Source organism: Vitis vinifera, chromosome 10 (genome assembly GCF_030704535.1).
Source record: "Vitis vinifera cultivar Pinot Noir 40024 chromosome 10, ASM3070453v1".
Classification (NCBI taxonomy): Eukaryota; Viridiplantae; Streptophyta; class Magnoliopsida; order Vitales; family Vitaceae; genus Vitis; species Vitis vinifera.
Genome location: NC_081814.1, coordinates 10549165 through 10576012, shown reverse-complemented (window position 1 = coordinate 10576012; position 26848 = coordinate 10549165). Strand labels below are relative to the sequence as shown.

The 26848-nt window shown below is 30.8% G+C and overlaps 2 protein-coding genes across 2 annotated transcripts; one reads left to right on the top strand and one right to left on the bottom strand.

Moving 5' to 3' along the window:
- Positions 1-11208: 11208 nt before the first annotated feature.
- Positions 11209-18404, bottom strand: LOC100252074 (nuclear intron maturase 1, mitochondrial). The gene is made up of 2 exons (XM_002269532.4): positions 15266-18404; positions 11209-14875 (listed from the first exon to the last, which is right to left on the bottom strand). The coding sequence occupies exon 1, from the start codon at positions 18204-18206 to the stop codon at positions 16137-16139; it is 2070 nt and encodes a 689-aa protein (XP_002269568.1). The 5' UTR covers positions 18207-18404; the 3' UTR covers positions 11209-14875; positions 15266-16136.
- Positions 11252-11803, top strand: LOC100265752 (uncharacterized). Its single transcript, XM_002275760.4, has one exon. It carries the CDS (start codon positions 11252-11254, stop codon positions 11699-11701), a length of 450 nt encoding a protein of 149 aa, XP_002275796.1. The 3' UTR covers positions 11702-11803.
- Positions 18405-26848: the final 8444 nt, after the last annotated feature.

The window sequence follows — 26848 nt, the reverse complement described above, 5'->3', positions numbered from 1 at the left end:
AATGTTTCATACTCTTAAATAAATTTATAATTTAAAAGAGATCTTATGTTGTTAGAATGAAATGACATATTAATTTGTCTCGACTCTTTGAATTGTTGTAAAATGGTTGTAAGTTGAGACTACAAGGTAACTTGGACTTGATTGGTTATGCTTTTTATTGAAATGCTACCTAGGACTTTAGGTACTCTAGTCGTAAACCCATCTCACTCATAACCTTTCGATCCTCTTTAACCTTCCTTTTGAGTTTCTTGTTTTCCTTCTCTTGCTTGTTCTTGATCCATTTTTGAAATGAACATGTCACAAGCTTTGGGCCTATCCCACGACCACATATGAATCCTAATCATTGTAATCCTAACTCTAGCTCAAACCTTTGATCCATAGTCATGCCCTCCTCAGTTTGTTGTGACTCTAACCTCCAAAGCTCCTCCTAAATTCAAAAACCAATTGTAAAATGATTGTTATGACTCAATCAAAATAATGCATAATATCTTAAAACAAATAAAAATGAGCATGATAATTTAAATAGACTTCTTGTGATCTTAAATCAGCCCAATTATTTTTCATCTTGCTAAATCAAGTAATGAACCATAAGCCAATTTAGAAAGATAAGTCCCCAATCTCAGGATCACACTGTCATTACACAAATTAATACATAAAGATATATCTTTATGCAAACAAATGGACCCAAAATGTTAGAAATTCTCATATTATCAAAACTTATTCAAGCAAAAATTAATTATGATGATTTTAAGAAATATATCTATATCTGTAATAAATTTCTTCGTAATCAAAATCTCACAACCTAACATTGGAAATAACCAAAAATATTTTTTTAGCCATGCCAAATGTAACAGTTAAAAGTTTTTTAATGTGGTATCATTCGTTACTCATTTGTTAGCAATTTATATATATATATATATATACAATACTGAATTATGAAGATTTTTACATGCATAAATACTTACTTTTTAAATTACTTTGCAATCAAAGTTGCTCTACAAGATAATTCGAAAGAATCAAACTAATCGTCATCTAAAAATTCACCATTGTTAGAAATTTAATGTAGTATAGTCCAGCTCAAATCTTGAAGCAAATTGATTCTTTTTGCACAAAAATTCATTATGATGATTTTATGGAATATAATTACATCTATATTAAATTTTTAAATGTAGTATCCTCCAACACTCCTCCATTAACAAAATTATTTTGTTTTACACAACCCTTCATTATGATAATTTTTTACGAACACGACTATTTCTTAATAAATATATTTTTCTTAAGAAGTGCTCTACCAAATCATTCGAATAAAATCAAATTTATTACTATATAAAAGTTGGTCACTCACAAAAATTTAATAAGTATAGTCTAGCTCAAATGTGGAAGCAAACCGGTTCTTTTTTTGTATGAAAATTTATTATGATGATTTTAAGGAATATAACTACATCTGTTTTAAATTTTTTGCATTCAAAATCCTGCAATCCTATCATTCAAAGAAACCAAAATTCTCGTTTAGCAATATAAAAAACTAATCATTAAAAGTTCTTTAATGTAGAATCACCCTATCCTAATCTATTAGCAAATTATTTTTTTTACCACACTTCATTATGATAATTTTAGCAAATATAACTACTTAAATTTTTAGTAATCTGAATTGCTTTATCCATCATTCAAAATAATCAAATTTAATGTTATATTATATATCAAAATTGACAATTAATGGAAATTTAATTTAATATAGAATACCTAAGATTTGGAAATAAACTGATTTTTTTGTATGGAAATTCATTATGATGATTTTGGGAAATATAACTACATATGTATTAAATTTCTTTATAATAAAAATCCTACAACCCTATCATTCGAAAGAACCAAAATTATTGCTTGATTATATGAAAAATAATCGTTAAAAGTTCTTTAATGTAATGTCCTTCAACACTCATCTATTAACAAATTTATTTATTTTTGTAACACAACACTTCATTATGATGATTTTGACTACTTTTTGTTTTTATTTTTTTTGCAATCTAAATTGCTTTACTTGATCATTTGAAAGAATCAAATTTATTGTTATATTAAAATTGACCACTAACAAAAATTTAATGTAGTATAGTATAACTAAGATCATGAGGTAAATTGACTTTTTTTTTTTTGTTATAAAAATTCATTATGATGATATTGGGGAATATATCTAAATCTTTATTAAAATCCCACAACCCTAACATTGGAAAGAACCAAAACTATTGTTTGGTCAATGAGCTAGACCATATCTATATCTTATCAAATTTAACTTTTTTCACATATCAATTCATTATGATGATTTTGATGAACATAACTACTTACTTTTTAAATTTCTTTACAATCAGAATGCTTTACTGAATCACTTAAAAGAATCAAACTTATTGTTATATCAAAATTGACCATTGGCAAAAATTTTATGTAATATAGTCTAGCTCAAATCTTGAAGCAAATTGATTTTTGTTAAACAGAAAATTCATAATGTGATTTTGGGAAATATAAAACCATCTATATTAACTTTCTTTTCAATCGAAATCTTGCAACTCTATCAATTGAAAGAATCAAAATTATTGTTTAACTATATGAAAAATGACCCTTAAAAATTCTTTGATGTAGAATCTTCCAACACTCATTTGTTAATTTAGATTTTTTTCACACAACACATCATTATAATTATTTTAATGAACATGACTACTTGCCTTTTTTTAATGTAATTGGAATCAAGCAACCTCATCTTTCAAAAGAATCAGATTTATTGCTATATCAAAATAAACCATCAACAAAAATGTGTTGCAATATAGTCTAGCTCAAATCTAAAAGTAAATTAATTCTTTTTTAGACAAAAATTTATTATGATAACTTCAAGGAATGTAACTACATCTGTATTTAATTTCTTTGTAACCACTAAAACTTTTTAAATGTATTGTCATCCAAACACTTATCCATTAGGAAATTTATTTATTTATTTTCATACGACACTTCATTATGATGATTTTGATGAACCTAACTACCTAATTTTAAAATTTCTTTGTAATCAAAATGTCTTTACTTGAGCATTCAAAAGAATCAAATTTATTATTATATCAAAACTGACCAAACAGAGAAAGAGAAAAGGGAAAAAGAGATAGACAAACAAAGAGAGAAAGTAAGAGAGTGAGTGGAACACAGGTAGTTAAAGTGAAGAGAAGGTGTGGATTTTCACAAGTACACATGGGAGAAAAAAACTGCCAACATAAAACCTTGTTGAAATCATCTTTTCATAATCTCGTTTTTATTCCTCCATGTAGTGGGTAAAGACTAAAGAAGGAAGAGAGAGGTGAAAGCAAATGTGTATAATATTAGAGTATTTATTTTTTAGTCATGAGAAACTTTTCTCTTCTATAAAAAAATTGATAGAAGTAATATGAAAAAGAGATATATAAAAATATGAAGAACATCATAGAAAATTCTGAAATGGCCAAGTTGGTCTAAGGTGCTGAATGAAGGTTTTGGTCCAAAAGGGCGTGGGTTCAAAACCCACTCTCAACATTTAATTTTTTTTATATATTTATTACTTTTTACTAACCAAATTATTTATTTTTATCCCACTCTCGACATGCCCCTCCTCCACCTCCTCATGATGCTTATTATGTTTATCTTTGTATTTATATTGATTTGGATTAGTTCTATTTTAGCTTATCTCTTAAATTTAATTACAACTAAAACCCCACAACCCTATCATTTGAAAGAAATAAAATTATTATTTGACTATATCAAAAATGACCCTTAAAAGTTCTCTAATGTAGTATCCTCTAGCACTCATCCATTCGAAAATTTATTTTTTCCATACTATACTTCATTATGATAATTTTGATGAACATAACTCCTTATTAATTTTCTTGGTAATCAAAATTGCCTTACCAAATTATTTGAAAGAATCAAATTTATTACTATATAAAAATTGGCTAGTCCTAAAACTTTAATGCAATATAGTCTAGTTCAAATTTCATAGGAAACTAAATTTCTTTCACACAAAAATTCATTATGGTGATTTTAAGAAATAAAACTACATTTGTATTAAATTTCTTCATAATCAAAAATCTGCAACCGTATCATTTGAAAGAACCACAAGTTTTTTTATTACCATTAAAATTTCTTTAACTCAATCTATTGTGTAACTTTGTTTTCTTTTCCTAAATTATTTATTAAGAATTCATATGTTTCACATAATCCTGTGAAGTATTTCAATATGTCGTGGTGTCCTTGTTATATATGCATCATTATTTTATGATGATGGGTTATTGATTGGATATGATATAGTATACATGAGGTATTAAGGCTTTAATTTTATGGAGGTGGTTTACAATATCTCTACATAGCAAGAATGGTATGGTATGCAACACTAATGGATATTATCTACTACGAGAAGCTTCAAACATTATATTTGGTTATATTGGTCATGTGAGATAGTGGGTCTTTTGATGAAAATTCCTAAAAGCTCCCAAAGAAAACACTCTAATATAGGTGTATTGGGTTAATCCTACCCTTGGGTTTTCCCTAAAAACATGAGATTGGTCTTACCCTTGGGTTATAGTCCCAAAGACATGGAATTGGTCCTACCTTTGGGTATGAATCCCACAAGATACAAGATATTACTTATCCTCAGGTGTTACTCCTAGAATAATCATTCTTTGTGTTAGAACATCTTCTTAGAGCATTGGCAAACTATATTTATGTTGGTGAAGATTTTAATGTTATTATATATGAGAGAATGGATGAGGAAAATAGAGATTGGGCCACCTATTATTTTTATTCATATTTGAGATTAATGCATATTTACTAATGCTTACAAAAATCATAATGCATGTTGTTTGTTTGCCTTAACTAGATTCACTTTCTCAAGGATATATATATAAAATGAGCATACTGTTGTAAACTTACTTTATCTTTTCCACTCTTAAATACAAATCAAAAGACATACGAGGAGTAATACTTGACCTCTACATGTGACGTTCATTAGATGTTGTTTTGTTCATGTTGAGATTCTTTTTAAGGCTTTTACCTTATACTATAGGATGACTAAATCATTTTGGAGATATGATGTAATTTATATATAATATGGATTACCCTTTGTGGTCCATGGAATGATGGCATATAAAGAGAAATGTTGTATAGGTTTTGGTTATGTTAAATGAAGTATACTTTGTTGGTTGGTTATCTATCTAAAAAGGGTTTTCTCTTAGGATATGTATTTCTTTTTATAGGTCCCGACATCCTTATTTATACAAAAATTTTACATGAAACTCATCTTTTTTTGTCTCAAGTTCAAGAGCAATAATTGATTTTGGTATTTAAATGATTAATTAGTGAGTCCAAAATCCTTGATGTGGCATAACAAGAGTGAGGATTCTTCTTAATGGTGAGGTAAGGATAATCTCAATGGTTCTATAGATGTCCAAGCCTAAGCCAGCTCGAAGCGTAAATCAAGCCCACTCTAAAAACATTTGGGCCAAAGCTTAGCCCAACCCACATCTAAGCCCTGAGGGCCAAGTTTATATCCTCTTTTGTATTGGCAGGAAAAAGTTTGGTTCCTACCATTCACTACTCTTTCTTTGTACCATAAGATTGTTACTTGTATGCATTACATGTGAAAAGATTAATAAAGAAAAATTATTATTTTTCCTTCATTAAAGTTTACTATTAATAGAAAATGAAAGAAAAAAATAATTTTGAAAAAGTCAAAACTAATATATATTATATAAAAAAATTAATTAAGCATTAGAAATGTGAGAACTTGAGGATGTTTGGTAAAACTTAATATTTATTACTTAGTAATTAAAGTTAATTTTAAGTTAAATTATACTTAAGTTATTGATTTAAAACTTATTACTTAATTTTTACTTTAAGAATTAAGATTGTTTAATAAAATTAACCTAAAACTTAAATAATTAAATTAACACATTTATCCTCATAAATTATAATTATGGCAAATGAGATTAAATAATAGTGAATGTCGTGAAGTAGAAAAGGAGATTGTGGAGATAATTAAGTCAAATGGAGTTAAAAAGGTAAAGTGAAGATATATATTTAAAAATAAGTTAATTATTTTTACTTATTATTTAAAATTATTTTTTACTTTAAATTGTGTCATTAGGTTATTTTACCAAACATATTTAATTCATTTAATGACTTAAATTAAGTTATCAAGGTACTTTAAGTTATTAAGTTAGTTTACCAAACACTCACTTTATATATTTTTATTGATTAAGTGAATTTGATAATACAAATAATAACATATTACTCATAGATGAATTTTATTTAAATATTATGGGAAGGGTTACCTACTTTTAACGATAAAAGTTCAACAACAAAAAGGACGAACAAATTACCACTCTACGATTAAGTTATTAAGAAATAAGGAGAGATCAGATCTCATAAAGTTGGATGTGCAACTTGAGTGAATTGCCCTACCTGATGTGCAACCAAGTAGATCTTTGAATTGGTTTAAACAATCACTTTTAATATTTGGGTTGGATTTCGATTGAGTTTTTTCATCTCAACCTTCATTTTGGCTTGACTTGAGTCAAGTTTCAAGCGACTCAAGCCTACCTCAAACTTATTTAGTATTTTTATAATATTTATAATTTTATTATTGGGATAACAATATTTATTTTATTTTTAAAGTTTTAAAGAAAAATATTGAATTGTAATTATATTGCATCCTACTCCATTTTGTTGGGAAAATAAATAAATTTATTTTTATTTTTTTGTTATTATCTTGAAATATTATTTCTTTACTATTTGAGTTTTAGAATAAATATATATAAAAAAGCGACTTGGGTTGTGGCATGTGGTTCAACCCAATCCAACCCAACAGAATTTTGAATATAACTCAAATCAATCCGACCAACTTGACCATGGAAGAAGAAAGTGGAATTGGGCTTGTTAATATCTTGGATTAGAGGTTCACATGCCTAACTCGCCCAACCTGCAACTCAATATATAGTTGAATTGTTATATCCCAAAGTCTGAAATCATGGTTTAATATTAAAAATCCAAGTTTAATTCATAATTTCAGCACTTGCAATGTGAATTGGTGGGAAATGATCAACGTTTCAGTTCTCCTAGAACCGGTCAAACCTCATTTGACCAAAATTTTGTACTTGCAGGCTACTTATCTCAGTTGGGCCTGTTTCTCTTCCAAGCCTCCACTTCCAGCCCACACGTTTGTGAATTTTTTTTGGCTTGGTGAGGATTCAAACCCTAGATAAAATGCAATTGAACCATTGGAGTATGAAAGCTTAACATTGTTTTCAATTGTCAAAAACCAATATTTAGAATTCATATGTCTATTAAATAATTAATTTTAATTACTTATTATACATTAATCTGTGTGAAAATATCACCTTATTTTTTAAAATTGTAAAATAATAAGATTACAAATTTTCATATGTATATAAAACTATATATTATAATTTTTCTTCCATCTTAAATATATCTTCACACTAAAATATCATACATTTCAAAATAAATGATAAGATATTAATATATTTATATTTATCCTTATCATTTATTTTAACAACATAATGAAAGAATATTGTTTTTTTAATTTTAATTTTTTATAAATAATTTTAATTTATATAAAATATAAATATATATATTTATTACATCACCGGTTCAACCATGGTTCAGCCACCAATTTGATCATTGAATTTTAAACCGATAACTTTTTTAGTTCAGTTCTAAAAATATTAAAAATGATATAATTTTTATTATATAATATACTAATAATTTATTTACACATTCAAAAAATATAGTGTCAAAACTTTTTACTTATTTATGATTCTACTTTTATATTTTTTTTCTATCAAACTTTATTTTACAAGTTTCTAATTTAAATTTTTTTTCTAGTTTAAGAGTATATATAACATGATCTAATGGGTTAAGAAATTTCACATGCATCATGTAAGTTGTATCGAAATTTTACTAAGTATAAGAAATAGAATATTTTTAAAAGTTTTTATACTTTGAGATAAAAATTTGTGAATTTTTTTTTTCATTTTGGTGATACTCAAAAAAAATTTCGGGATTTTTTTTCTTCAATAATTTTATTAGGAAAACCTTTTTCTAAAAAAAAAAATCAGCAAAAGCTATCAATTTATGCTGAAATTGGAAAATAAAATTTTGATTTTCTTGGAATTTTCTTTTGAAAGTACTTAAAGTAAATTAATATATAAATCATAAAATAACAAATAAATAAAATTATTTAACTATATTCTAGAAACATTTTTTAGAATCACTCCTAAATACACAATTAATTTATAATAAATAAATATAAGAGAATGCACAAGGATTAAAATAGTTTGAAAATTTGTCTACATCTTTGACAAAGGGGAAACAATTTATAGAACTCTCAAATCTTAAAGTCCTAATTATGCTCAAAAAGACTTTATTTTCGATCAAAATCTACTTATAACTTCTGCCAATACACAGATTATTCCATCTACGAAACTCATTATCAAAGTATAAAAAATATTTTCTATAAGAAAATATCATACTAGTTAGTATACTTACTTTATAAGAATAGAAAAGGTCCTTTAATAGAAAACATAAAAAAAAAAATTAGAAATTAGCCTAAAATGTAAAATTAAGATACTTGTTAGCACATTGTATAGTGTGCAATAAGGTATAGGGCGTGGAAAGGGAAAAAAGAAGCTTCCCAAGTATTGTCTAAGGACAACTCAAAAAGTGGAAGATCGAGGAGTCCTCCCAGTCATCAAGAAGTTTGTAAAAGCAACTAAGAAACTTGATGTGTAAGAAATCAAACAGCTAAGAAATCTTATAATTGAAAGCCATACATTCAATAAGTCCGATGATTGAGGGAAGAATTAATTCCAATTACTTCAAAAACCCTCTAAGAAAGTTTATAAAAGCAACTAAGAAACTTAATGTGTAAGAAATCGAACAACTAAGAAAGTTTGATTATTTTATTTGTATAAATTTGACAACATTAATAAAAAGATTTTTTTTAAGAAAAAAAAAAGGACAACAATAATAGGACCATTGTATTGGTCAAACTAAATCATGTTAATATGAATTTTATTATGGTATTTAGTGGCGGAGTAAAGACTTTTGCTAGGGGTATTGAAGAAAAATATTATATATCGTCATCATTGGTAAATTGTAAAGTAATTAATGATATTTTATATTATTATTAAAAATAAAATAATTTTAAAATTATGAAAATGTATCAAATTAAACAACCATGGTATTAAGAACACTTCAAAAAAGTTTTAGATTTTATATTCAAAAAGATATCAAGAATATTTAAAGAAAATTTTCAAAAGAATTAAAAAATAGAAAGAAAAATCATTATAAATTTTCAATAATTTTAATCATTTCGTAGTAAAATCCTTTAAAATTATTTTAAAGAATTTAATAGTTTCTATTATAGATATTTTTAAATGAAAGAGGTGTGTCCTCTAAATCTCATTCTCTTACAACTTGATTTTATTTATGTATGCCTTAATCCTTTTTTTTTTTAACTTATACCCAAAAGCCCGAATTTTTCTATATACTTTCAAAAGTGAAAATTAAGACCCTATTTGGTAATTGTTTTCGAAAATAGTTCTTAAAAAAATAGTTTTTGAAAACTCTTCTCAAATATTTTTGTAGAACAAAAATTTGTTTAGTAAATGAAATTTTTTTAACTTATTTTTAATATTTTTAAATATGTTTTAAAAATAATTTTTATAACCAATGTTTCATTTTTAATCATATAATTATTTTTTAAAACACTCCTAAGAAAACAAGTGAAAACAATAAAAAAAACCAACTAAAAAATTTTCTCTCAAAACACCATCTTTTTTGTTTTGGTTTTTATTTTCCCAAAAAAATTAATGGAATTTTTTTTTTTTTTTCTTTTGGAAAATTGAGTGGGGGCATGTGCCCCGGTGAGCCTTGGCTGGCTGGCTCCTCCAGTGTTTACACTGCATCTAAACCTAATTAAAGAGTAGCTCATAAACCAAATTTTAAAATGTAATATAATGCAATTAACAGTATAAGTATGAAGACAATGTTTGATTCCCATAAATTTTCAGAAATTTATAAGAGAAATAAATCAAAAAGAAAAAGTAAATAAAAAATAAAAAATAAAATTAATAAATTATTTCTATATACCACTTCAAACTCATTTAACTTATTTTAATTTTTTTATATAAATATTAACTAATTTAAAAATATATAAAATTTTCACTAATTTTAAGTACATTTAATTATCTTTTTTATTTTTTAAATTTTAAAATGTAATATAATGCAATTAACAATACAAGTATGAAGACAATGTTTGATTCCCAATTGAGAAATTTATAAGAGAAATAAATCAAAAAGAAAATAAAAAATAAAATTAATAAATTATTTTTATATACCACTTCAAACTCATTTCATTTATTTTAATTTTTTCATATAAATATTAAATAATTTAAAAATATATAAAATTTTCACTAATTTTAAATTCTAATTGGACACATTTTCCTACTTTCTTCCTCTCTCACCAAACATAAGCTAAATTAATCTCATTCTAAATGTGTCCAATTAGCATTTAGATTTTAGACATAAATGAACAAAAAATAAATAAAATATATCTATAATACTAAATAAGAAAGAAAATAATAGAATATTAAAATAATAAAGAATAAAAAATATAATTTAGATTAATGCTAATGGTAACCGTCCAATTGAAATCAGAGCGGTAGTAGAGGACCTACTACTAACCCCCTCGGCCCCTCCCACCGTCTCTCCACCATCCCCACCGCCAGGCGCCATCTCAGTCCCACTTTACGTCACCATCATTTCTCCTGTCAATCGCCCTCGCATCCAATTCTCACCATTTTCATTTTCATTTTCTTTCTCAGTCATTTTTCTTCACTATATACACCACCATTTTCGGCCATCTTTTCACCTCACGCAATTTTCACACGGTATCATTTTTTAATTTGTGATTAAATACCAACTTTCATATGCAATTACTAAATATAATATTAATTCTCCTCTACGCCATCCCCATGCAATTTTCATTTCCAATTCCCACTCCAGAAATTACGTGACAACTCCAAACATATCACGCAAAAATCATAGAAGGGCATTCCGGTAATTTGATTCCGCTAGTGAGGCCCCTCGACAGCTATATAAGGCCCACGCATCTTAGTGGAGTTTACACAAATCGAAGCCCTAGACAAATCACCCTCCAACTCCCAAAATGTCGTCTCAGGTAGTCGCCGGTCACAGGGAAAACGCTGAGGTGTACACCGGCGAAGCCCTCTGCAAGCAGAAGTCTCGTGAGCTACTAGAGGAGATCTGTCTGCCCAAGGGTCTGTTACCTCTAGAAGACTTGGAGGAGGTGGGGTACAACCGCTCCACCGGCTTTGTGTGGCTGAAGCAGAAGAAGAGGAAGCAGCACAAGTTCCAGCGCATCGGCCGCAACGTCTCCTACGACACGGAAGTGACAGCCTTCGTGGAGAAGCAGCGGATGAAGAAGCTGACTGGGGTGAAGAGCAAGGAGCTTCTCATCTGGGTCACCATCTCCGACATCTACATCGACGATCCCTCTTCCGGGAAGATCGCTTTTGGCAACTCCACCACCGGAATATCTAGATCATTTCCGGTGTCGGCGTTCGATCTGGATGAGAGCAACGGTTCTTCTACCTGAATTTTATTGAATCAAGCAGTTGGGATGTGTGTATGTATGAATGAATGAATGGAACAAATGCTATTTGAATGAAAGTAAATTGCTCTCATATTTGATATTGAACTCTTTGTGCTCTTTTCTTATGAGATTTTACGGACAACTTATGGGAGAGATGAGAGCGGAGTGAAAAAAGAAAGTAACATAGAAGTATTTTGGACTATGTTTGAATTCAATTTGAGTTATAGCTTTGAGGATGAGAAGATGGGTGCCAAAGGGTTGAGTGCTAACTGCTAAATTCTTCCCTCTCACCTGGTCCAATACGGAACTGCCCTGCTGCTCATCCCTATTATTTTAATGTTTTTCAAGATTTTCGAGTTCCTCCGGAGCAGCATCTTTCCATGCCCTAGTATTTTAATGTTTTTCAAGATTTTCCAGGATTAGAGTTCCTCCGCAATTTGAATTTTATGGGACCAACTCCATAAATGAAGTGGGCATCTCCCTTTTTTTTATGGGGACTAACAAAAATCAAAGTAGATGTTGATTGTTCTCTCAGCCTCGTTTCTTCTGGCCATACCATGTTGTGGAGGTCAATTTCACTCATTCATAACTGATTCTCCTCTGATTCCAACCCTATTTCCATTCTTATTCCCATTCCTTGTCAAGGATCCAATTCCACGAGGGCATCACGTCTGGTGCCCGCCACCACCACCCTTTTGCCCTCGCCATGCCACCAACTTGGATTTCTTGTTCGGTTTTTGCCTAAAGCTCCATTCATTAGTCAAACAAAATAGCATCTAATTATTATATCCACGCCTCCCACAGCATTTGGGTGCACATTAATCTGGTCAAGATAGAAATACGATTCCTTGCGTCTAAAACAGGTGGCTGTAAAAGAGAATGAACCATACAAAAGCATATATGTTAATCTCTTCTTTCTTCCCTTTCACTGTGGCTATCAACAAATGTATAGAGGTAACCGCCCTAGAACGGCCTATCAATGCATATAGGCAATTTCCTAAATGCATATATCAGTACTCCTATCTTACAGATCAAGGGCGTGGGCTTTCAGGGGCTAGAGGCAACACTTGTATGGGGAAAGAAGTTGAGGTTCTAACCCTCCAACAAGTTGTGTAATGGCAGCAATTAAAACCATCATTATCAGTTTAGATGAACAAACTAATAGAAAAAGGCAACGAACGCAAACAGCCAGAGATAGACATTTGCAAAAAGGGTAAATGTATTAGAGAAACCTTACAAAATGCGCTTACCAAAATTGTAAAAACTAAATACGGAGAAAGGGAGAAGAATTATTTTATCCACCTCCTTGACATTTGTGGGCAAAAAACAGTAGAGGTGTGGAGTTCTGCATCACTGTGTTTGTTTTACACTATTTTTGCGATGGAGAGATAGTAAATCTTCTGAGGATGTGGAGCAAACAGTTCGAGGACTAGAAAATTTGATCTGTGCTGTGTTCGTTTGGTCAAGAAGTCCCTTAAGGCAGGACCTTTGCCTATGTTAGGTTTCTTCTTTTCCTTGTTGCCATTGAATATATTTTGTATATTTCCTATGTACCTGGGTTGTGCCCCCTTTTCGTTAGATGTTTCCTAATAAATTTATCTTCACCTCTCAAAAAATATTGAAGTTCTTTAGAAATCGAAAGTGTATAACAGAGAAAGTCGGGGTAATGCCCAGAGGTTAGAAGCAAGCTTCAAGCATGCAAATATAGAAAAGAATAGTACAAAACATGACGACAAATAGCAATCCTTACCATAGGTAATTTCAGATCTGTACAACACAAGTGTTCTACAGTCACATATGACCTGAAAAAGAAAGCAAAATTGCAGTTTTCTCAAATGTAAGCACCCACAAAAAATATTCTGAGCATTCATATGAAAGTTATCTAAAGAAATATTTCTGCTTAGTATCAACTGAATTAAATAAGTTTAGCTAGTGCCGGATGGCATCACTAATGGACTAGCAGAACAGGACATAAGAGAGACCAATACCAGAAGGCCTTAATATTCATACAAAATAAATCAATGCTAAATATACAAAATAATCTTACCAATATGAAAACCAGTCAACATGAAGCAACAAGAGGATATGTAAAAGAAAAAGAAAAAGAGAGAGAGCAGGGGTAAAAAATAAATCCAATTGGGAGATGCATTCTGACATAGTGATAATCATAAATTGAAGTTTACTACATGGATGCCCGTCAACCTGAAGGAACAAGTGAACTAGAAAAAAAGAAAATGAAATGGTTAAAAATGTAAACCCAGTTTTCAGACATAATGATAATTATAGATTAAAGCTTACCATCATGGAAGGCAGTCGGCATGAAGAAACAGGTGAATAAGAAAAAGAAAAGACAAGAAAAGAAAAAGAAACAGTTAAAAATTAAACCCAGTCGGAAGAAGCAATCTGACATAGTTTTTTAACTATGATAGCAGTTCAATCTTTGGTCATTCTAAAAGGGCAGTTTCTCTTGGAAATTTATTGGTGAAATTGTGGAAGCTTAACACCAGAAAATCAACTATAGTGCTGAATTCATAGAATCTCAGCTTTTTAGCCTAACTTCGACCTCTCAAAATTGCAACAAAAATCAAGGAAATCTTTTGGAAATCATGACCAAAGTACACATGGTACCCTTTCATGACTAAATCACACTTGGTGCCCTTTCATGCCGAAGCTAGAGCACATAGATATAAAGCCTATTTTGGAGTATGGAACCAGTCTCACCCACTTTTTGGAATATGGAGAAATAGAACATCAAAAATGTCACCAACGATACTAAGAGACCATCCTAGTAAGAATCACTTATTTCTTCCATGGGACCTCCTTTTTGGATGAGGAGATGAGATGATGGGATGCAATGCATCTTTATTTAGGGACACAGCTGCAGAGAAAATGCCAATGTACCATATAAACTTCAGATTACCCAATCAATACTAGGTTAGCAAATTTCTTTAATGTCAGAATAAAATCTGAAACAAGCACTGTTATTTCTATTAATTAAATGACCTCCATAAATTTTAGATAGGATCACACCTTACCTAATCAAGATATAACTCCAGCTTTTGTTTTAAACTTGAAGCCCCAAAAACCCAAATAAATCAAATATCCTCAAGAGCAGGATTGATGATGCTCAAACTTGAAACATTAGATCTGTATGACTTGAGCATGCCTCCTCATATACTGTAACATAATAAAGGACAGAAATAAAATCAAAATACCATGGCACATTCCTTTCACATACCACAGCTTTACATTTGAAATTCAAAAGCCAATAGTGTTTTCAATATTAATGGCCACAAATGACCAAAATAGTTTCGAAAGTCCACGTGACTTCATCTGCCAAGATCTACTTGCAAAGAGAAGAAATCTAGTAACAAAGACTAATATGGAAAAAGCTCTTAACATGATCATTTCTTGAGAAAAATCACTATGAGTAAGGGTTTTGAATCATGTTGAGGTTCTGAGAAAGAATAACAAAGATAAGATAAATAAGATTTAAGCAAGTTGGGAACTGTTGTCAATCAACAAACAACTGAACCTCAAAATTCAAATAGCTTAACAAACTTTTACCATTGATAATGGATTCTATGGAATCTTTCAGTCATTGAAGAAACTCCTGTCCTATTTGGATGAAGAGGCTTCAAGAAGACAGTACTGAAATAAGTAATAAAATAGGGAAGCTCCAGTATTGGAGAGTTCTATATGAAGAGCTTCTCGAGTGTACAGTTGATCTTTTAAACCGCTTTAGTTGAAATTGAATACTGCTGTTAGTAAATGGACATCTGAAATCTAATCACCATTCCAAACTCTCTTTAGCTTTCACTCAATACAGATCCATATTTCTTTTAAATAATAAAAGATGGACTTTTTCATTAACTCCACCCAAGTCCTAGTAATGCCTTCATCTTGAAAAATGTCACTCCTTACAGATGCAATTGTAGGTCTTCATTGCACATGAACAGACAATTTTAGCAAATATTTTCTCATCTTGGTCCCTGTTTGTCCACCTCTAACTTCCCCCAAATGTATTGCCATCATCCATCTTCATTGCACTAATTTTAGCAAATAATACCCCATCATGACCCCTATTATTGCCACCTCGAGCCTCTCCCAGATGCATTTTTCTTTTTTTCTCAAATTCTACCCTTCATGCCCAGCCAGTAATCAATCTTAACACAATTGTTATATTTGTGCTATTTGACTGACATTCCCTCTCAGTGCTAGACACATCGAGGTGAAAAGAAACTCATAGCACCAATTTCCCAGCACATAAAGTAACTCCAGTACCATTCACGTAATGGTGTGTACATTGCACCTTTGTGTTATGAAGAGAGAAAATTTTGCCCAGGATCATTTTAAGGTGACCTTCTACCATGACAAACCATCTGATGAAGTTCCTTTTTAAAAGAGACAAATCAATTCTCTGATTCCACAACTAAAATTACAATGTCATCATCTCTTTCCCACTATCATTTTTCAATTCCTTCTCACCATCAGATCGTTTGCTCCAAACTCCCAGAGTCTTATAGTCCCACACAATGTCAGATATCTCATCTTGTGGCAAACTTAAACCTTCTTGTTTAATTGATCTGAGCAAGTCACAGAAGAACTTTGGGTTGTCTAGCTTAATGTACTCACGCAACACCTGCTCATGATCTGGGATCCAATTCCTTGGGAATGGTGCATAATCACATGATGGAATTGAAGACATGTGCGAGAATTGAACACCCTCAATGGCGTCTACAAGTCCCATCCTTAAAAGATCTGAATATTCAGGTGCAGAATTGTTACTACTCTCTCTTAGTGGACGACTGAGATCACGAGAAGCTATGTTATATACCTTGGCACGAGACTTCAGCCTATACCTTGCAGCATATAATTTAGCCAGAGAGCTGCGGATCACATAAGCACAAAATCCAACAATTTTCTTTCGGTTGTCTGCGTATCTGTACCAATCTGCCATCGTTTCGAGGAACTTATTCATTTGTGAATTGGTATGAGCCTGACTTGAATACAGCATTGGAGTGCAAGGTAGTGGCTCTGGATCCCTATCACCTTTAACAAACCCTAGACGTCTGAATTGACGAATACATTGTTGCAAGCTAGCCGTGACTGAAAGCAAAGTCCCTACACCCTTTTCACTCACAATTTTACCTCCTGTCCCTGTGTACCTTAGTGTAGGGTGTATCACCCTGCGGCAAATTATATGGTCTAAAAACAGAATTCCCCTTGATATGTGTTCTATCTCCACCTTGGAATTATCCAACTTCAACCAATATTTGCTCTCACAAAATTCAGTTATTTCCTTCCGAATTTGCACTGCTTCCTCCCTAGGCCCTCGAATTCCAATCAAAAAATGACCCCCATAACGAATGTAATCCATTTTTCTTGTCTTCTCCCTATCACTGGATGGCACAAACTCAGGCCAAGCAGGGTTATGACTACCATCATTGATTGAATCTCTCCATATTGAATCAAGCTTAGATGGTCTAAAAAACTTGATAATTTTCTCTTCCATCATATAGTCCAATTCACTAAGGCACACATTGGCAAGCAAAGGACTAAGAATTCCACAATGACCATAAGAAGGTACCTTGGCAGCTTCCTCTGGAGCAAAGCTAAAGAATGATCTCAACCAAAATGGGTCAGGTTTCGGCTCATTCTCATTGAGAATTTTTTTCTTCTTAGGCCCTTTCTTCTTCTTCTTCTTCCCAAACGTTACATCGCAATCACCACCATGTGCTTGATTCCTAACCCGTGCTCCAAGTGCCAATTTGATCAAACCCAAAACCTTCTTATCCTTCACATACTTCTCCAAATAACCCATTACCACATCTGTATCCACAGTCTCAAAAATCTCGCTTACATCCCCTCTCAAGAACCATAGGTACCCAGCGAAATTACTCCGAATGGTCCGAATAACAGTGTGAGCATTCCGACCAGGCCGAAACGCATGGGACTTGGACGAGAACCGAGCCTCGAAAATGGGTTCCAAAATCAACAACAGAACCTCCTGAACAACTCGGTCTTGGAAACAAGGCGCATTAGACTCCAGTATTGACTGAATCTTACGCTTGGATGTGAATTCCGTGAGGGGCTTTTCATTGGGGCTGCGAATGTAGGAATGGATCTTGTGGTTCCAAGAGAAGCGGCCCCGAACGACGGCATTTTGGAGGGAGAGGAGGTCGCGGAGTACTTGGGAGTGGATGGCGTTGCGAGGAGGAAAGGAACCGGTGAAGTGGGCGCATGATCGTTGGTAGGCTAACACCCAGAGGTCAAATTTGGAGAGGAAGCCAGTAAGGTTGGAGAATGGAGCGTGGGTCTGATTGGAGAAGGATCGAACCCAGAGGGAGCTGCACACTTGTATTGGGTCTTCTTTCATTAGCGAGTATGGGTCTTGCTCTTGTTCTCGCTCTTGGTGGGTGGAGAGAGCCGTGAGAGTGCGAATTGGCGTGATGGTTGTGAGCAACGGTTGGAGCGGAAGGCGTTTGATGGATGTCCTCAACCACATTTTTGTTCCTTGCTCACTACTTTCACGGGGTTGCGCACCCACTTTCAATGTCTCTGCTAAGCCTCCGAGCGCTGGGTGATCGAGCGTGGATCCTCAACTTTCCCGCCTCGCATTCACCGGATGTATCCCAATTCCTTGTGCTTATTCCATCTTCCTCTCCGGTATTTTGAAAACTACGATTGAGCTGAACAGGAAGTCCCCAAATAATACATCTCTGTTAGGGTCAAATTTGGAAATAATCATTTTTAAAAACAAATATAATATTATTTTTATATTTTAATAAACCTTAATATCCTATCATTGAAAATGATTAAAAATGTACATAGTCTCCCACCCTACTTCTGGAAGTGACAGTATTTTTTCTCTTTATAAATGACCAAATTAAAAGAAAATCGTTTTGGTCCTTTAAATTATATTGGCAATTTTATTATTCTATTTATATATCGATTCCAATACTATTTACTTCTTTAGGCCTTTATGGTCATGATCAAGTTCAAGTGGATATTGCAATGGGAAGTATTTAAAAATCGAAATCGACTTGCATTAAAGAAGACAAACGAATGGGAATGCATTGATCTTCATGCGACGTTGGAACATCCTCAGTATTTGAAGAGTGCCCCGAGCGACATTCAAATGCTCCACCAACATTCAAACGCCCTACGGGCAGTTCAAATGCTCGATAATTTTTTAATATTTAAATTTCCTTTTTTTAATTTTAGTAAATTTACTCTTTCTGAACCTACTTTGAATAAGTCGAGTATTTGAATAAAACTAGGAATGGCAATGGGCCGGGTTCGGGACGGGTCACCCCCATCCCAACCCCACCCCACCCCGTTTATTAAAAACAATTCTCATCCCCGTCCCGTTTAGTTTTTTTTTTCTAATTTTTTTAAAAAATTACTTTTAAATTTTTTAATTACATTAAAATAAATGTATTTTATAAATAATAAAATTATTATATTTTTTATAACTTATTTTATTAAAAAAAATTTATTATTATCTATGTAATAAAAATAGTAAAATAAAATTTTAAATTAAATTAATTTTAATTTAATTTAATTTTAAAATTAATTTTATATATAATCGGGGCAGGGCAGGATGGGGCAATACTCGAACCTGCCCGGGTTTTAAAAAAAAATCTCATTCCCATCCTAAACCCGTTTATTAAATTTAAACCCCGTCCCACTAGGGGCGGGACGGGTACCCGAAAAAACTCGTCCCGTTGTCATCCCTAAATAAAACCTAGCTATTGTTGTGTCTGTAAAGTAACTCTAAACTCTCAAAAACTTTTTAAGAACTAGTGTTAATGGCCGTTTGGTAAATTACCTTTTAAAATTATTAAATAAATTAAATATGTTTGATAAAATAACATAATGGTATAATATAAAATAATAAACTAACTTTAAGTGATAAGTAAATATAATTAATTTATTTTTAAGTTTATATCTTCATTTTACCTTTTTATCTTCATTTACTCTAATTATTTTCATGATATATTTTGTTATTTCATAAGCTTCATTGTTACTCAACCTCTTTTGTCCTAGTTATAATTTATGAGAATAGATACGTCAATTTGATGATTTTAAATTAATTTCATCAAACAACCTTATACTAAAAATAATAATTAAGCAATAAGTTTAAATGAATAACTTAAATATAATTTAATTTAAAGTTAACTTAAGTAATTAAGTAATAAATATTAAGTTTTATCAAATACCTTCTTAGAAAACCTTTAGACGAAAAGAACAAACAATGCATTAATCTAAAATCCTCACTTAAGGTGTTCCTCCTAGGAATATGAGGTGCTACATCCAAAACATAAAAAAAAGTTTATTAGTGCTAACCGATATAAGATTTTTAAAAGTAAATGCATTAAGATAAAGTAAAAATGTGTACCTTCTTTTCAAAATTAGTTAACTTTTATCTATGATCATTTAACTTATGTTTTTTCACATTTGCAAAGTTTCAGTTGAGCCTTCTTGGGTAACTTCTCCAAATACATCTTGTGTTCACCATCTATTGTAAATTAATTTTCTTTATATTCCTTATATTTCTTAGATTGACAATCTGATCTTGAATAAGTTGAAATACTAAAGTAGTGAATTTTAAATTTGACATTAAAAAGTTGGAATTACCTATGCATATTCACTCCATTCCCTCAACTCCAAAGTGCAGGAATAAAAAACATACTTTCAATAGGTATTAGAACAAATTAAATTTTAAAAATTAAAATTTTTTACCCTGTTTCTTAAATTCTTGATTGATGGAATCTCAAAGAGTTGGTTTAGCCATTAATTGTCCTTTGTTTTAATTGGAACAATTACCCTTACTAAAAAAGTTAGAATGGATTCTTCATCTAAAAATGAAAAGAGAATTATATTTGAAACTCAATGGAGTTTGAATGGTTAGCTCATGTTCTATTGTGAAAATTTGGAAGATCGGTTGGTGAAACTAAATCCATGTAAAAATGAGATAAAATTAATATAAAGATTGTATTTTGGTTGTTACTCATAAAGATGTTAAGATTAAAACATCATAATTCTATTTTCCGAAAGCAACAATGAACAAATACGAAAAAATTGAAACATAAAAATATATGAGATTTATAGTAAAATTCACTCTTAATGTGTGAGCTACCATCCACTTGTAGCATTTTCACTATGATGAAATGGAAATTGCAAGAAAATCATAAATACCTCACACTTTTTTCCTCTGTACGTTTATTTCTCTCTCTTAAATGCACCAATCTCCATAAGTTGGCTACCCTAAACATAACATGATTAGGGTAACCGAATTACATGTATAAAATCCTCAAAATACCTCAACTTAAAATACTTTTACAAAATTTCATGCAATTTGCGTGTTGTCTCTGCATAGAGTCAATTACGTCAAGGCAAATACTGTCAGGATAATAATTAGGCTCAATACATATTAACATGTGAAACTTTTTCTATTAAGTTGTCCAAACTTTAAATGTTGACCATCAAATTTGAAAACATTAGAATATAAGAGGATAAATCATTTTTTTCAACATTGAATTGAGTGATATTATTCTTGTTTCAATCTTAGTAAAAGAATTCTTGAATCTAAGGTAGTTAAAAGATTCTTAAGATATCTACATGAAAGATTTAAACCTAAAGTTATTGTTGAAGAAGAAAGTAATAATTTAGACATTGTAAAATCACATAAGCTAATATGATCTTTACAAACTTATGAAATATCTTTTCACCCATTAAAGAAGTCTAAAAAGTCACTCCTGGAAGCTTCTTCAAAAGAAAATGTAGCATTTGAGGACAAAAGTGAACAAAGTTTTCACTTAATCTAAAACATCTATGTCTGTTAAAAAATGCAAGACTTATATAAAGCTTCAAAAGAAGGCAAACAATAAATTAAGAATAGAGTTATTTATTGGACTAATTTTAGTCAATGAATTTTTATATTGATTGAGATATTTTTTGAGTTCCAAATCATTTTTTTTCAAGTAATAGATACGTTATGACAGCAAACAAATTAACTCTTGCTTTATTTGGAGGCTATTTATCTAATGAGAAAAGTTGAACAATTGTAATTCCACACGGAGATGGCTCTAACATTGTAATGACCCGCACCCAACCATGTAGATATTGTCCGCTTTGAGCCTAAGGGAGCCTTCACGGCTTTAACACGCATCTACTTGGTTAAGAGGAGCCTCTACATATATAATGCCAAGAATTTTCTCTCCTATCCGATGTGAGACATCACAAACACCTCTCATGCAGACACAATGTCCTCGTTGTATCCCATGGGATTGTAAGGTCAAACAGACAAACACCCCTTACAGAGCCAAACAAACCCCCACACTGAGGTCGGGGATCGGCTCTGATACCATTTGTAACGACCCGCACCCAACCATGTAGATATTGTCTGCTTTGGGCCCAAGGTGTCTGCATGGGGGGGGGGGGGGGGGGGGGGGGGGTGTTTGTGATGTCTCACACCAGATAGGGGAGAAAGTTCCTAGCACTATATATATAGAGGCTCCTCTTAACCAAGTAGACGCGTTTTAAAGCTGTGAAGGCCCCCTTGGGCCCAAAGCGGACAATATCTACATGGTTTGGTGTGGGTCATTACAAAATAATTTTTGTCCATACATTTTTTTTTTACATCAATTAGATCAAAATATTTGAATTTGAAATTATTTTCAAAAATTACTAGATTTGGTAATGAATGTAGCCTATTAAATCAATCTTGCTTAATTTGGAATTTTTTATTTGGGAAAGAAAATTAGAAAAATATATATGTAAAAAAGAATCTAATAAAGTCATTCAAAATAAGTTTTTATTTTTTTACCTTTTAATATTAAATGGATCTTTTTTTAGTTCTATAATTTTCTAGTATTAATTAGATCAAATTTTTAGTATCAAATTATTTTCAAAAATTAATAAATCCTAAGTAAAGTGTTAAAAAAAAATTAGAAAAACTAATGTAATTCAAAAGGAGATTAGATATTTGAAGAAAAATATGTGTAATTCAAAGAGAGATTAAATATTTAAAGATTTTTTTTTGTATTGATCAGTGAAGTGAAAATGAAAAATGAAAGAGATTGTGTTCTAATTTATTTACTTTTTTGTTTTTAAAATTTTTTATTTCCATTTTCGTTTCTATTTTTAAAAATAAGTGAAAATATTTTCTATTTCACTCTGTTATTAAAAAAAATTACTTCCAAAATACAATTTTCAAAAAATAAAAATGACCGATTTAATGATAGGAGGTCAGAAACTCTCATATGCAAAAGTGTACAGATGTAGTAGCAGAACTCTAATGGAAAGGGGTATGGATGCAACAGCAAAACCCATATACAAAACGGAAAATTACCATCAACTAAGCAAAAAAGAAAAGATGGCTTGATGTATATGAGATGGTGGACAATGGAGCAAGTAGGGAATGTCTGATTTTCTATTTATGTAATTTGATTCAGAGGGCTGGGGGACTTTTATATGTAGAGTCCTAACAAGACTCTCCTGTAAAAGTTGAATATCCAAACCTAATAGATTTAAATTAATTAATTAATTTAAATAACATGTTCTAGTTACCCATTCTACTCCATCGACACATTCTCAAGACTTGGTTCAAGACCCCAATATTCTCAAGACATGGTTTAAGACTCTTAACTATGTAAGACCCATTAGAATAGACTTAGGCTTCATGGGCATGCGAGAGGCTCCCACCTCCCTCTCCACAAGACCAAGAGGCTTCAAAAGTATGAATGACGTACAAGAGGCTCTCACTTCCCTCTCTACAAGTCTAAGAGACTTTAAAAATAGAGATTACAATAGATTTCATAAGAGATCATCCTCATCCGAAACCTGTCTCATTTATTTCTCATCTCCTCTTTATTAAAAAAATTAAATAGAGCACGACGAGTATGTGAATTTCTCATACCCGTCCCACCCTATTTTATTTAATTTTTTTAAAAAATTGAAACTTTTTTTAAAATATTGAAACTTTTTTTAAAAAATTGTTTTAAATTTTTTAATTATATTAAAATAAATATATGTTATAAGTAATTAAAATATTACAATTTTTTATAATTGATTTTATTGAAAAGTTATTATTATTATTATAATAGGAAAATAAAATTTAATTTTTAAAATTAATTTTATATATAGTTAGGGCAAGGTGGAAATAGGACAAGGCAATACCCAAACTTACATCGAACCCATCCTACAATGTAAAACAATCTCAAACTCACTCTTAATCCGTTTATTTAAATTTTAAACTTGTCTTATTAAGAATGAGTACTCGAAAAGACCAACCCTATTGTCATCCCTATTAGGAAGTGGTCCACAATATAAAGCACTTGAAGTGCTCAATCCTTTTATATCATGGGATTGTCTTTTTAAGCTTATGCAGTCCAACATAGACATCAACATGCACTTTTCCAACAATTCCCCCCACAAAGTGCATGAAAGAAAAAGAAATATATATATATATATTAAGGAAAACTAGAATCCAATGCATAAGTATTGGTGTTCATAAACTATGAACCAATCTTAAGATAAATAAGTTTTAAATTATAAAGACCCGATGAAGATAAACTTCTAAAAACCATGCATAGTTTCTTTATGTAATTTAAGGGATCTATTATTTGCATTGGTTTATCAACTTCAAGTTGTAATGGTCGGCACAAATAGGTCACGCACCCTACTTGGATATTCATAAGAACTATAGAGAATCTGTCTTAGTTCTTATAAGAAGCAGCCCCGCCTCTACTTTCAAATATGTGAATCCATTAAGTGTATCCTACAACTAAACACATCAATCATATGGAATATGATATGTATTAAGAGAGTAATATTCATCCTCGATCATTGTAGAATGCGTTTTATATATATAATAGAGCATCTTACCATCAACAAATGATTTGTTAATACTCATATGAACCTACTTCATGGGATTCTCATTCTAGTGGGTTGGGTTACCATCACTCTTAACTTTTGTGTTAAGCGCTAGCATAAGTCTTATTTGTCTCGATGTTTCTTCTACTAATTTCACATTTAATGGTTTGGTTAGAGAAACTATCAAATTCAACTCTGACTAAAAGTCAAGTGTGCTGCACAATATTGTGCCTTAGGCATATATGCATATTCTTCCATTAAATATCTTACTCTTAACCTTAGCTCACTATAACAAATGTAAGATTTAGTAACAATTTTTTTTTGTCTACAACTAAATTTCGTCACTAATTATAAATTTTACACAAAAGAAAGATTTTGTAATAGGATATTTTATCATTAATTTTTTCTTTACAAAACTATTTTTTGTCACTAGAAAATTAGCACCAAAAATTGCCACTCCCACCATATGATGGGAAATATTTTTAATGATGAAATACTTATATTTGTAATGAAAATATTTGTCACTAATTTTAATTTTTAATGAAAAATAATTTTTATCATCAATGACAAAATACACATATTTATGATTAAATTATTTGTCACTATTTTTTAATTTTCATGAATAGTCATGATCAATAGGCCACCCGCTCCTCTTAAAATGATGCTACATTCCTCTTATTTTACTTGGGGCAACCATTGGAACAGACTAGGAGTCTTGGAATTTGTAAATTAGTGTATGTTTATATTTCATGGTTCTTTCCTTTTGTAAGCATCATCCTAATTTATCATTTTGGTTTTTAGGAAGCTCCTTGGAGGAAGTAACATATTTTGGATTGTCACTCCCATCGAATTTTATTTGTTAAAATTACTCTATGGAAGGACTTTAGTTTCTTTTATGATTTTTTTTAAAGAAATTTGTAATTAGTAAATGTAAAAATGGCTAGATTTATGAATGACTATTTTGTAATTATATTTTAATAATTTATTCTATTATTTTAATAAAGCAATTTGAGAATTTCAATAAAAAAATTATTTACAAAAAATACATTTATAGCTAGGGCCAAAACTTGTATATATGTAATTATATTATTTTTTTCAACTTTTGGTGGCAAGGAGAATCTACCCAACTAATTAAAGACCTTTTATAAGTAGCAACCACTTACCCACCCTCAACCATTAGACTCTTTTAGTTGTGGAATAAATGTGGTTACAACTATAGCCTTTAGAAATATTAGTCACACTTTCTCTTGTGGCCGCAACTATAGGATTTATTTGCACCATCAATAATGACGCTTTGTCACATTCTTTTATATCCACTTTCATATCTTATAGTCATGCTACGGCCGAAGGCAACGGCTATAAACTTGTTGTCTTGTAGTGACCCCTATAGTTTGAGCACTCAAGAATATGTTTGTTTAAATTATGAATTCTTTAATATTTAATTACTCTTTTTAGTAATTGTACATTTCTCAAACCTATTTTAAATAAGTTTATTCTAAGATTTCTCTATAAAAACCTAGTTTATGGACTTACGACTAAGGAGACACCCCTAGGATTCTACCCTTCAACTCCCAACTCTCTAAACCTTTTATAAACTTGTCTTAAAAATCTCTTCAATAGAAAGGCAAGCTAATGCACCAATCTAGAAGCCTCGATATGGGGCTAAAGCCATCCATTAAGGACCTTAATGTACTACACCAAAGACTTGAACAAAGTGCATAGGTGCTGACCCTTAAGAAGTTCTTTGGCCTATGGTTTTTCTAATTCTATAGAGATTTTGTTGAAATTCTAGGTGGTTTTTTCACGTATGTCTCGAGTTCATCATTCTAAATTGATTTTTTTTATATTCCTAATTATTCTTGGTTGACAAATTTTAAATTGTTAAGTAGATAAATTTTAATTGGATAAATTAATGGGAATAAAAAGGAAATCGGATAAATTTTAAATTGGATATTAAAAAGTTTGGACTAGGTGCATGAATCAACAACACACTTTCAAAATTCGTTAATCATACAATTTTTTTACCTCCATTTAATAATCCACTCTTCAAGGAATATATAAAGTTTTATACATCTTTAAATTCTTTGCTATCTACATAAAAATGAAATAACCATTAAAAAATGAAAAAAAAAATTATTGAAGTTAAATTTATTTTATTTTCACATGTTTTATTTTCTTTTTCCCTTATTTTCTGACTTTCTATGATCCAAATGTAAATATTATTCATGTTCTTACTTAATTCTTTAGCTTGGGAGAGTCAACTAATTG